The 13544-nt window shown below is 41.6% G+C and overlaps 2 protein-coding genes and 1 long non-coding RNA gene across 14 annotated transcripts in view; 2 read left to right on the top strand and 1 right to left on the bottom strand.

Moving 5' to 3' along the window:
• The window catches only part of TMEM63A (transmembrane protein 63A), a 32267-nt gene extending 31088 nt beyond the window's left edge, over positions 1-1179 (top strand). For both annotated transcript variants that reach the window (XM_075496514.1, XM_075496513.1), the window contains exons 22-23: positions 122-184; positions 796-1179. In XM_075496514.1, coding sequence (XP_075352629.1) covers positions 122-184; positions 796-966 — 234 coding nt within the window. In that variant the 3' untranslated portion in view covers positions 967-1179. The remainder of the gene's footprint in view (positions 1-121; positions 185-795) is intronic.
• An 857-nt stretch (positions 1180-2036) lies between these two features.
• LOC142407254 (uncharacterized) overlaps positions 2037-13544 on the top strand; it is a 26275-nt gene continuing 14767 nt past the window's right edge. For 2 of the 11 annotated variants that reach the window (XR_012774859.1, XR_012774866.1), the window contains exons 1-3: positions 2380-5502; positions 10579-10708; positions 10822-10990. This is a non-coding gene — a long non-coding RNA (uncharacterized LOC142407254). The other 9 variants (XR_012774867.1, XR_012774861.1, XR_012774868.1 and 6 more) reach the window with 7 other exon arrangements.
• The window catches only part of EPHX1 (epoxide hydrolase 1), a 24186-nt gene continuing 22950 nt past the window's right edge, over positions 12309-13544 (bottom strand). The window contains exon 9 of the mRNA XM_075496516.1: positions 12309-13332. Coding sequence (XP_075352631.1) covers positions 13107-13332 — 226 coding nt within the window. The 3' untranslated portion in view covers positions 12309-13106. The remainder of the gene's footprint in view (positions 13333-13544) is intronic.

Here is a 13544-nt window from a genome sequence, read left to right as displayed (position 1 = left end):
ACCAGCACTGCACAGAGATCTCTCTGTGCAGGTTTTGGGGCGTTTAGTATCTCTGTATATTGTTTTTACTTACCAATGTGATATTGTCTCTCTTCCTTCCCTGACCTGTTACTGATTACAGATAGAAGACATGCAAGGTGAAAGAGGAAATGATACAGATGCACCAACCATCCCAACATCTTCTGTAAGGAGTTAAGAGTTACTAATATTCTCTTATGTTTCCTAGAAAAGCTTAATTTCTCACCCTGCTTACCAAAGAGCTTGTGTAGGACATATTAGTCTGAATGGACTGTGGGACTTCCCATATGCGCGTGTGGGACCAGAGAGTTCTGCAGCTGGGCTCCTTGACTGTTGCCAGGTGGTGTTCCAAAAGTACCTTCGGCTGATGTTTTAGGAGTAGTTGAGACATTCTACTTCCGGCAGCTCTGTACGCTGTGTTCTGGGCCTTACACCAGACAGATGACAGATCCTCACATCTGGACAGCTGCCAAATGCAGTCAGTTGCCACTGCTTTGTGACTTTGAAAGTTGTGACGTGTAGCAGGTTTTACCTGCCATGTCACTAAAAAGGATGTAGGACTGAGGTAGAAATAGAGGTGTTTGTGCCACAGTCTACAAGTACAGGTGAGTGTTGCACCAGGAAGCCTCCCTTAGGGTGCAAAAGGCCTTAGGTATTAAGGTGAAGAACGGGAAATGGACGAAAAGAAGAGTGGCAAGGGGAAAAATTATCCTAGGTGAATTATCCCAACGTTATACTTTGAGAGACTAGTAAAATCCTTAACGCTTGTGATTTCAGATGTACGTCCCCCGAGTTTTGCATCCTCATTCTACAGAAAGGACAGTGCTTGCCCATAAGGAGCAGCAATCATATGGCACCATGGACAACACTAGTTCACAGGCAGAAGAAATCATAAGCTATTCTGCTGGACCTGCAGTTATTGAGCAGGCATCGAGAGGTTCGCTTTGAATGCCAAGGACTAACACAAGGTGGAGCACTTGGTCCAGGTTTAGGAGAACTAATGGCCCACCACGACCTACTAAGTATTCTGTTTTATTTACATATTCCTGCCTTCAGAAGAGGTACAGAAATAATTCATTGTGTGGTCTGCAGCTGTGCTTGGAGATTAAAAAGCAGATGCCTTGGGACTGATTGTTTTCCAGGCTGTCTACACGCATTGTGCTCAACATGTTGAGCACAGAGATGTTGATCCTCAGGGACTTCACTTGTGCTATCTCATCACTTGCCTTATGAAGATAACTTATGCTGCATATAGATAACTGGTCACCAAAGTAAATGCGGCTATTACAGCTGTCATTTATTTATTAAAAAAAATTCTTGCTTTTTAAAAATAATAATAATTTAAAAACTTTGGTATTTATAAATCTCTTGGGATGTGTTAAATCCTGAGGCAATGTCACTTTTGATGAAAATGCTGTTTGCGTTGGTGCTGAGGATGGTGTGTGGGAGTCTCTCTTCTTGTCACCCAAAGTAGTCAGTGTAGACTTGACCATGTTACTTTTTTTTCATTAAAAGAGATGAGGGAGTTACTGTGCACTTGGGTACTAAAAGTACCAAAGCAAAAAGACTGGTGTAAAGAGGGGAGTGATTTATCTGATACTGTTTTTATATATTTTTTGGAGGGCGTTTAGGTTGTTAGATTCTGTTCACTATTTTTAAGGGCCTTCCACAATGAAAGTTCACCTGCCAACAATAAAGGATGTAAACATTTTATCTTTCTTTTAATCTTGGGTCAAAATGACAGATCTCTGGGTTTTCTCTATAGTGCCAATTATATGAGCTGTAAGATACTAAGTTTTTTTAATTATGTTGTAGGTGCCAATTTATTCCAAAGTACATTGCGTTGAAGTGTAGCTAATAATCACGAAGCAATAAAACACTGAGTTCAGAGAAATTTCAGGCTGTCTTGATTTATTTATTTTTTGTGTGTATTGAAACAGTTCTTTTGCTAGCTTTTGCGGCATGATCAGTGTCATGAACTGTTTGTAAGAGCACTGTCATGAGGCTTAGAATGAATAATTTTAAATTTCTCTAGGGAATGAATCTTGGTGACCTTTGGGTAGGAGGTGGTTTTGGCCCTCCCAAGCCCTCTGTTTGCCTGCTCATTGTTAAACTGTTAGTTCCTGAACTTGACCTTTTCTAGCGTGCCTGTGAAGCAGCAACATCTTGAGATTGGAGTAGAATTTGTGTCATGAATAAGTGTGTGCAGATGTTCAGTGTCTTGCAGGACTGCCTCCAGCTTCCCCAGACCAGCACTCGGGACAAATGCTGAGCAGGAGACCTGTCCTGCTGCAAGAAGGACCCTGCAGAGCTCTGATAACCCTGATGACCAGTCCATCCTGATAGTTGAAGGTACCATAACTCCTACTCATAACTCTTAAAAGGCAAGTGAGGAGCCTTGTTCGGTGGGGGGGCATGGATTTGTGTCAGACTCCTTTATGCTATCCCTTCAGTGTTGCAGTTCAGTCAGGGAGGTTGCATGTGTGTGTGGGGATGTTTTGATTTTAGCAATCATGGTATTACTGGAGGTGGAATGTACCCTGAATATTGTGGGGGGTTTTTAGCAATCATGATATTACTAGAGGTGGTGTGTACCCTGGATACAAACTGCTATTTAAGATTGGTATTCAGACCAAGAAAAAAGAAAACCAACAGACTACACAGTTTTTACTTGTCTCCAAGTCTCTCATACAGATGTGAGGACAGAAGGAGGAGACAGAGCCTGTTGTATTAATTAGATCAGAAGTCTGTGATTGTTCTAACTAGTTTCTAGCTGCAGTACCCCATCTCATACAGGTGTCTGCAGAAGCAGTGGACACTTACATGTATACTAATTGAGGAATCAAATAAATGATTCAGCTACCACACTTGACCTGTTTACAGTGCTGGCACTGCGGGATTTTTATGCTCTGTGGTATAACTTACTTTTTAGAACAAAGTGACTTTTGATATTCACTGCAAGGTTCTATATGTCATATCAAGGACAAAAACTCTTTTGGTGATTTGATTTCCTTTTTGTGCTTGGAAGGCTGCTGAACCTTGGTAATGAAGCTCCTTGTAGCTGGCACAGGTTCAGTACAGACAGGACCAGCTCTCCTGTGAACTTGAATAAACTCACCTCCAGTCCTGCTAACGTGCTTCAGATGTAGAATATGGAAAATCCGCTAGGTAATGGAAAGTTGCATCTTGTTAAATAGTCATTGCTGGCATTTGAGGAACCAGTTCATGTGTCTGATGGGAAAACCATTTACCATGTAGCAGCCATTCTTGTTTGCCACTGTACTCTATTGCAGTTAAACTCATAGAAATGTCTATGGTATTAGGACATGCACTAGTTTGAGTAAAGGCTGGGATCACCTATTAGTAAATTAGCGCAAGACCTCCATGTATAGCAATACACAAATCGAAGGCTGGTTTATCAGCTTTGCTATGTTGTGCTTGCTTCCCTAGTATCTTTTGGGTGTCTCTCCGAGAGCTGGAAGTAATTAGGAAACTGCACTGGCTCTAATTCATTCCTTCATGCTGGTGGATATCTCTGAGAGGATAAAATTAGATCAGCAGAAGAAACTCCTTGCATTCCTTGCTGAGCCTTAGAGAAAAGCTGAGGGATGGAAGCCTCAACAAATGTGAATATTGGCTGCACTGTATTTGAAATTCATATTTAAAGCCATTGCACATTCTTTACTGTTCTTTTTATAAATCTTTTGGCAGGAAGCCTAAGCAAATGGCCCAGCTGGCGTTACTGATTGTAGCTCCCAGAAGCCATATTTGCTGAGATCCAGTGCCTGCTGCTTGCCTTGCATTACTCAGTTGGAACAACTTCTCCCCCCTACCTCACTCCTTGCTAAGTCTTTACTTGCGTTCTAGCAGCCGCCACCAGCAGTGCTCCTGTGGAACATGAATCCTGGACAAGTCTTACACTCAGACATGAGTAAGCCCTACAGTGTGGTCTGTGATGGGATTCTCTGTGACACAGCTGAGGGGACAGCCTCTGAAAAGTTGAAGAACAGAGCCCATTTGATATTTGAACAATTCAGTGCACTTCTGCAAAGACTTCACTATAGATTACTTCTATAGTGAAGAAAATGCTATATGGTATGCTGAGACTCAAAAAAAAAAAAAAAAAAAAAAAAAGGAAAAAAAACTTGGCTTGTGTAGATACACCGAGCTCTGTGCCAGTTAGAGCTTATTCCATATGTATGCCCAATCTGGTTCACCTCCTGCCCTATTACAACACATCCTCAACACCCAAATGAAGATTGCAATTTCTCATTTGCATTAGGTGCACACGTTCACGCCTTGTTTTCCTTTTGGCTTTTCCCATGTCCTGAGCCAAAAGAAGGTATCTGTGCTGGCTAAGTTTTTACATGCTTCAGTGTAGCACTAGAGCATGTTCTTTCTGTCTCTTTACAGAAATCCAGTTCCCAGCTCTGCTTACCCACAGGTGCTAGCAGCACAACTGAAAACTTTCCCGTGTATGATCTACAGATAGTTCATCTATTAGTGTTTGGAAGCCTTTTACTTTTATGCTTTCCAAGGGGGTGGGCTTGTCCTAGGAGCGGTAGACCACAAAGTTGTTCTCCTGGCTCTTAGCAAAAGTGAGGCGAGAGGCACAGGAAGATTTGGGGAGGAAGGGTCTTTTTCTCTTACTAACACAAACCCAAGTCCATTGAGTACAAAGAAAGGACATGCTTTAATGTCTCTAAACTGCAACAATACAAGGAAATACACACTTTTAATTCCAAATGATGGCCAGGGTCATAAATTTCAAAGAGGACATGTGTCCTATCTTCTTAAACTGGCCTTGCAAATTCCTTCTCTGTCTAATCTGAAGACTTCTCAAATGATTCTGCTTGTCACCTGTCTCTAACAGCTGCAAGCGCCTGTTTCAGATACTTCAGAGGTACAGAAGTTGTTCTTTCTTTCTGAGGACAGCTGTCTGACAGATCAAAACAGAAAGGAAACGACCAAAAGCAGAGACACTGAAAATTGGGTCATTATAACAGAACATTCTTCCCTCTAATTTTTTCATTCTTGGGTTAACTCCTGGCTCTTGCTTTGTATCCAACAGCCTATTGGTTAGGCCGTAGCATCTCAGCTGCAGCAAGTGCCACTTCCCAATTTTTTTGTGCCCCAACACAGAGCTCCTAGGTTATCTTCACTTGTTTGTTGTCAGCAGAGTCTGTAAGCATTTGTTGTTTGGAGAGAATGTGTATCAAAATCAGCTGTCTTTCTATTGCATGTACCATAATTAGCTTTTAATTCTTTTGACAAAACAACAAACGTGGCCCCATAAATTAGCTGGTGTAGTATACGAAGCTGCTTCTCCCTACTCAACGTGCCTCCATTACTAATCTCTTCCAACCAGGAGCCTGCAGTCTCCAGTAAAGGGTGACTCTGGATTCCTGGTTGAAAGCAAACATGGTTGCTTTCCTGGAGGAGGATTTGTTCCCTTCTGTAGCAGCGTATCTCCTGCCTTCCTAGGTAAGTTCTGCTGTAACATGTATCTGATCTACTCGCCTTCGAATGGATTGAAAGTCCCACCTCAGGACCAATTTTTATGGCTAGTGGAAAGTAATACTCTGTGGTGTTAAGTAAGGATTTCACTAACTTAACGAGCTAAATATATTTCCAACTTCAGTTCTGGATGGAGTTCTCTTTCCACTAAAATTCTGGTTTGGAACTGTCCATAACAGCCATGATTAGATTTCCTCGAGTCTGATTAGATTAAGAATTTTTGTATTTTAAAAAGACCACTTTTTAATACTGTATTTGACTTCTGGCACAAAAGCTTCTCTTTGTTTCGTTGGGGTTCCCCCCCATGAGTAAGTGGAGATGGTATTGCCTATCAAGGAGAAATTATATTCATTCTGCTGTAACCCTTCTCAGACTTTGATTTACCTACTGCTGCATAGATGTTCAGAAGGTTCAGTACATTGTATTTGTTTGTAGAAGTGTCTAAAATGACCCAAATTCTCCGATTCTTAGTTGTCATCTCTCTAAAATTGGGTTGGCAACATCTACTGGTATAAAGTTTGTGGTCTTCAGCAGTCCAGAGCTTCATCCCATCTTATCATTTCCCTACAACATGATAGATACTTGATACATATGATATAACACAGATATGATAGTGTCATTTTAGGGTCTTAAAACACTTTTCTTTTCCAGACTCTAAATTGATGTTTAGGTCTTGAAGTAAAGTAGCTTTTTCTGCTAAGTCACAGGACAGTGGCTGCAAGATCTGATAGCCTTGAACGCTCTGTACTAGATCTGTGCATGATATTAAAGTGGGAATGGGTGGCACTGTAAACAGCCAAGAAGAGAGGGAAATTTTCACATCTGTTTCTAGACTCAGTGGTTAATTAAGTGCTGGTTAATAGTTAATGAAGACACTAATCTCAAAAGTGATGTTTAAAATAGAGTTCTAGAAATCTAATGTATGGTGTTTCATAAGGTAGTCCTAAATAAAATTGGTGCCAGAATTTGTTGCTGTCTCATATTGTTACTGCTGTGTGGTTGTCAACCTCCAATTTTTTATGTAGCGATGCAAAAGGGTGAAAGGTTGTGATGGAGCTAGTGACTGTTTTTGAAAGGTGTGTATTTGTTGTGCTTCTCAGATGTTTATTAAAAAAAAAAGTTGCAGTACAGGAGGAAGATTGAGAGCAGAGGGAATGTGAGATAGATGTATTTTTGTTCACAGCTCGCCTTCCTTCTGTATGAAATTCTTTCATGCGTTTAGTGGTGTTTTATACTTGGCTTTTCAGATCGATTTGGTTTGTTACAGCCTGCTCTCCTGAAATGTAAAGCACCAAGTTGATTCTTTCAAGTGAAGATGTTCCATGTCAAAACTTATTTTGAATTCTAAATTTTTTTTTTCCTAAGGCACATTATCAGTATTTTTTTTTTCCCCTCCATCTACAGACATAGAGAAATAAAACTAGCAGCTATCTCCACAGAGGAAAATGGAAAAGGAAGTGATTTAAAGAATTGCCAAGTACCATAATTTGGTTTCAGGCATTGAATTTTTTTATGACAGGGTTCTAGTTTTAGAGAATGGAGTAGGCTTTTCTTACTCTTTTATATTTGACGTCTGTAACTTCAAAATTGTTCCTAAAATAGGAAGCATTAATTCAGTTCTGAGACCAGAAATCAGAATCTGCTGGGAAGAAAAGGGCAAAAATTGAGAAATAAATCGGTTGTGCCCCTTTAAGAGGAATCATTTAAGCAATTATTTCTGTTATTTAGCTTCAAAAGGGAAAAAACATAATGGTGAAGTTAGGAGAATTAATTATATCTGTGTTCTGCAATGGGTTCTGCTGCTCAGTTTGTGTGAGATATTACTTAATCCCTCTCTGTCTCTGGTTTCTCTGAAAGGTTAAGAATGCCTTCTGATCACTGCAAAAAGCTTTATCAGCCACAAAAGACTTGGGGTGATGCAAAAAAAAAATTCCATTGAGCCAAAAATGCAGGGGTGGACCTTAGTTCCCTTGAGACTGTACAAGAATTCCTAGAACTCCAGAGATAACAAATGTATTTACATCCAAACTCACGCCAGTAATGCAGGCTTGGTTGCAAAAGAGCTTAAGAACTGCTGGAAGATAAAGCACTTTTTAGAATTCCTCCATTTGGGGAAGTTGAAAGGTTAGTAGGCGTGCTCTGAGCAGAGATGAGATCCTACAAGGCAGCAATGGCCGTAGTCCAAAAGTGAGTGGGACTGCTTAGGCTCAGCTGGAGCAGAGCTGCAACCCAAGCTCATGAAGTCGCTCTGAGCAAGGGATACCATACAGACAATGGGAAAGCGTTAGCTGGGCTAGGCCTTTCCCCGCTGCAGAGGAAGATGTTGACATCGCTTATCTGAATACCTCGGGGTGGGACACATCCACATACTCTTGTGCAATGGACAGCTAGGAATGAAGCAACAGTAGGTGGATCGTGTTAAGAAGGATGGGATGTTTACCAGGAAGCCAGTATCAGCGGGACAGCCAAAAGTTGGTTTTGCACTGGATGTGGAGTGGATACCAGTGGGGGGCAAGTCGGGGACTGGGAGGAATTTCAGAGCTGAGTGTGCTGTTTCTTTTTTCACCTGCCTCCAGGGCCTGGCCCTCCCTGGGCCCAAAGCAGGCTGCAGCTGCTGCTGCTGCAAGGGGCAGACAGCTGGGCTGCTGACACAGCCAGAGCCCCTTGCTCAGCCTTGGGGGCAGGAGGCTTTGCAGCTGCTGGGACAGGCATCAAAGGCAAGGTGAAGCAGCCAGTTTCCCTCCTTGCACCTTTTTTGTGCTGTTGAAACAGTCATGAGTCAGTCTTCACATATACTTGAGTTTGTCATGTTGGTACCTTTGACTCAGTAGCTGGGCGGTTGAGTGTAGTTTTGTCTTCTCATGTTTCTGTTCACCTTTTCTCTGTACCGTACTCCCTCTGCACTGATCATCTGCAGTGGTTTGAACCATTGCTGCAAAGGGGGGTTGTCTTTCATTTAAGAAGATGGAAACTCATCACTGAAATCTCATTTATCATTCGTCCTATCCTCAAAACTGCAGACATTCAGTTATTAAACACGGGGAGAGCATGAGCATCCTTCTTAACATCTTAAAATCCAATCAGGAAGGTATTTTGAAGACTGAAGTTTGGACTACATCTAGCAAGGGGAAAGAGCTGTCACTTGGCACAGATCTGTTTATAAATACTGCTCTCCAGAAGACAACTGACAATTGTAATGGGGCTAATTCTTCTAGCAGCATTGGCATAACACCATCAGGGCTGTCTGGCACTGCACAGGATATTTCTTCCATGAAAGAAAACTAATCCTAAGCAAGATGGGTTTAGTGTGAGTTATGTTCCTTGAAGTGCTATTACAGCAAGTAAAACAAGTGGCATCGTTTCTCAGTGTTTTAAAATAAGCTATCCTGAAATCAATATGGATTTATTCCTTGTCTCTTCCCACAGTACCCAGAAGGATCTTTCCATTCGTCTTTCAGACAAAAATGTATCTTCATTTAATGCATATTATGTATTGCACCTGCTGTAAAACACAATGTACATTTGATTGACTGTCTTGAACCAATCAATCCCTGTCCCCAAGCAATTCTGGCTGACTCAGTGGTGATGAATAGTGCCCCTTATGGATCTAGATCTAACTGAGATGTGAGACTTAACAGATTTTACTTACCACTAAATGATGGTTTAGCTTCCTTTTTCATATGAAAGTGTGATTTCTATTCATATTTTTTTCATTCATAATCTGAGTAATGCCTGACTTTTTTGGTTAATGTACATGAAGTCTTGTCTTGTTTATTTGTGTAAGAAAGATGTCCAAAGGCTGCATATAGTGGCTCGGATTTTTGAGGACTTTATGGTTTGTAGTTTAAAAATCAGAAATCAAATTTGGTTGTAGTGGGAGTTAGTTGAGCTAGGGCTGTATGAGAAGATGATGTCCTCACTAGTGTTCTTCCATACCAGAAGCAGATACTTTCCAAAGCACTTCAGTTGGGGGGGCAAAGTGTAAGTTCTGTTTATTTTCAGTGGCATCTCCATGGTTCTCAAACTTTCATCCAGACTCTTCACGGGCCGTAACTGGCTAATTAAAAAGCAGGGTTTAGGTCAGCTACTTCTGGTTTCAGTGTGGGATAAATGCATGCTTTAGAGCAACTTAAGGAGGAATGCCTTTTAGGACAGCAGTTTCTTTGAGCAGAGACTTTGGGGCAACTTTGGTGCAGAAATAACAGAAGCTTCACCAAGAACTGGATCTGGAGCAAAACAAAATGTTTTGAGCATCAGCGTCACCGGATTCTGGATTTTCCTGAAGGCTGTAGCTACTATTTCAAAGACCCTTATTCTCAAGAAACAGCTCAGCCAGCCCAACAGCAGCGCATTTGGCATTGTTAGAGGAAACTTACTGTCTGAACAGCAGGTACTCAGCTGGCTCACTTAAATAACAACAACTATAACAGAGCAGGGAGTCCTTTCTTACTGCTTATTACTATTGCAATAATCTGATATGCAGTTACATGCTAACAGAAATGTTAAAACTATTTCTGATTACCCGACTGACTTTTGCACTACTGACTCTAGTACTGTACCAAATAATTGCCCGTTAGCCAATACCAGCGTCTATCAGAAGTGAGTCTGGATTCACTCAAGGTGGTTCCCAAATCCAAATCTCAGGCTCATGGGAGAGTTGCTCCCTGCAGGAAGCGATGCAGATACTATCCCTAGCCCACAAACACTTCATTAGTATTAAACCTTGCACTACAGGCAGTGGGATTGGCTGCGTTTTGCTAAAAACAGATGATTATTTTGAAAAAGGGGAGGGGAATTGATGGCAGGCTTTACAGCTGGCACATAGCTGAATTTTATACTCTTTCACATTGTCATAGTATTTCACTGAATCTTGGTATCTAAGTGTAGATAAGCAGGTGATGAACAACAGCTGCTGATAGCTGTGGGCTTGAGGTTTGACAAGTCAGAATTCAGAACAACCTTTGCTATGTAACAGGCATTTAACTATCGTTTTTAAGCTTCTAAAGTCTACACCTTTTATGTCCAGACTTTTTTCTCTTTCAGACTAATCAAACCGATATTTGGGTTGGATTTAGTGTCTCGGTGCCTATCTTCCACACGAAGTAAAACCGACAGTGTGGACAGCTCGTGTTTGTAGTAGGCTGAAGTGCACTTACCTGGTGTGCAGAGCAGGGTAAGGATGTGCTCGCTTACTGTCTGTGTTCATTATCATTGTCTCAGATTGCTGAGAACTGTGAGGCATATTTAAAAATAGAAAGGTTCTACAGGCGGTTGGTTTTTGTCCAGCTCTCACTGGTGACGGAGCCCGGATGAGCTGCTGTAACATAAGATTGCTAAACAGAGTCCTGATGTGCCTCCTTTCATCGAGGCTGGGCCCCTTCAAGCAGATCTGCTCCAGAAGGGAGAGAGAAAATGCTTCGAGCCTTCTACTCACATCTGAAAATCGGTTTGGCAGGTATCATATAGCAAACTTCCTTCCCACTTACTTTATCTGCGTTGTGACTGAGCAGTCCCTGGGGAAGTATTCAGTTATATCGGTATATGGCAGTGCTCCCTAGCACCATAGCAGATGTCTGCATGTGCATTAAAGATGAGAGAGGATGATCTCCAGCTCTGAAATATAAGGCCACACAGGGGACAGAAGTAAGGCAAAAACAAATGGCCAGAGATCAAGAAGACTTGTGCAAGAGGGAGCACAGTGGTGCCTGTAAACAGCTGTTGTGGAAGAGGTGAGCTGATTCCTCCTGAATAAGCAACCTTTTCTTAGTATACTGAACCTGAAACAAGTTTGGGGATGGTCTTCTCTGAGTCTTCTCTGAGAAGAGTCTATTTTAGACAAAGGGAATGATGCTGTATTTTCTTCCTGTCTATTGAAAACACACTGGCCTGAACCACACAATATTTTGCAAATGAGAACACAAATTTTGCCTAATGAAGCATTTACAAGTACATGTAGAATTACCCCTCACTACTAATCTGGAAGTAGTTAGCCATCTCAGGACCTTCAAAGCTGTACTTGAATGCTTTAAGGCAGCACTGCAGTCAAATCTTGCAGGGAGACCCGAGAGCTACAGTGCCTTCCTCTACTGGCACCCAGGTGCAGAAGCACAGAAGGCAGAGGAAAGGTAGCAAGAGGTCTCAACTCTGCTCAGAAAACTGATCCAAGCTGTTTCACAACTAGTCTGCCCTAATGATTTTCCATCATGGCATATCAGGTGGCTTTGAGCACTAAGATTCAACTGTGCTCAGCAGGAGTGTTGACTTGCCTTCTGTGAAACAAACTAGTTAGTTAGTATTCTGGAGTCTAAAGCCCTGTGGGATGGAGCAGGGCTCTGCTGGAGTAACTGTTATTTAACAGCTTCTATTTCAATTAATATTGTGAAATAATACTAATCCATGCAAGTGTTATTGGTGGATTATATTTCCCTGTGCTTGCAGGGGTAAGGAAGTATATCAGAAGTGACTGGAGAACAAAACCATACTGAAATCAGTCATCTGGATACAGTTTAAGAGTGTTTGAAGCTCAACTGCACACACTAGGGACTGGTGCTGGCAAAAACATACAGCCCTTCAAATTCAATTTTCTTTGAGCAGTTTGCCTTCAATCTGACCTTTTTAACAGATGCAGGACAGAATCGATAGGTTCTGAATTGACGCTTCTCTTTGCTGTCACCAAGCAAAATGTCAGCTATTAAAAAAATTAAGACAGACACAGGTATTATTAAAAATTTTCATGCAAGTTTCTTTTAATTTTGAATTAATCAGATTTTTACTATTAAGAAGAGGTATTTACAATACCCTGCAGAAGCAGTGCAAAGCCACAGTGTCTTGAGCCTATCCAGGGCTATGATTTTAGTTAAGAATACAAATTCAGTGCAGAGATAGCTTGGGCTATAATTACTCCTACCCAACCCCTCCTTCTGGTCCAAGCTACAGGCGCCTGTGTGTTTCAGCTGCTCCTCACATGTTGCTGTCCCAGGAGCCTGGCACAGGGGAGCTGAGCTTCCTCACAGCCAGGAAGCTGCTTAACAGCCCAGGCTGGAAGAGAAAGGCAGCCAGCAGTAGCCAGCTGGCTAGCTTAAAGGTACTGTAGATCATCCATGCTGATTAACCCATGCACTCATGCAAGTTAGGTCTTGCTAGGCTGCTCCCCATTCTTTATGTGAGGAACTTCACACCTACACTAACTCAAGTTTTACTGCTGCGGTGAAAAAAAGCCTTTCATAACAATTAAACTGTTATTAGTTATGTTACTAGTTGTAAGGTCTATTTTTTAATTTCAAAGCAAGGGTCAGGAATACTACAGAACAGATTTTAGAAGTCTGTGCTTGGAGGAAAAGATAACCAAGTAATCTTCATGCTACTTTCTTAGCCTAGCTGAACAACAAAACCCCTACCCAAAATCAGTAAGTTCTCACAGCAGTATCTCATTGAGATAAACTGCATTTTTCTTGCTGTCCTCTCTCACATCTGGTCAAGAATAAGATCTAATTACATGGATTACAGTAGACTTAGTAAGGCCTGTACATGTGCTAAGCTGTAAGCAATCACCCTGCTGTTTGTTAGGGGAGTTACTCTCCTTTCTTTCTCCAAAGTTGCTCTTTCTCTACTTTCCCAACAAATTGCAGGATATCTTCAGCAAGAAGTTCAGGTTCCTCCAAAGCTGCGAAGTGGCCACCTCGAGGCATGAAATGGAAGGAAACTATGTTGGTGTATTTCTTCTGGGCCCAAGCCTGGGGTGTGTGCATGACTTCATTAGGGAAGGAGGCAATGCCAGTAGGTACTTGTACTGTGAGCCTGAGAGAGAAGAGAGAATAATTTAAATCCTTCAAACACTTAACTCAGCAAGAAAGGGAAAGTCCCAAGGAAATGTTCTTCTTAAACAGTTGGGCACACTGTTGTTAGGCAATTAGAAGTTGACTTCCAGATCCTAAATTTGAAGACTAGACAACACACTCCCATTCCTGGGGAAAACAAAAAATTTTTTTGCATACATTGATATTAAGGCA

This window comes from Mycteria americana, chromosome 3, assembly GCF_035582795.1.
Source record: "Mycteria americana isolate JAX WOST 10 ecotype Jacksonville Zoo and Gardens chromosome 3, USCA_MyAme_1.0, whole genome shotgun sequence".
NCBI classification, from domain to species: Eukaryota; Metazoa; Chordata; class Aves; order Ciconiiformes; family Ciconiidae; genus Mycteria; species Mycteria americana.
This window is presented reverse-complemented; position numbering and strand designations above follow the sequence as displayed.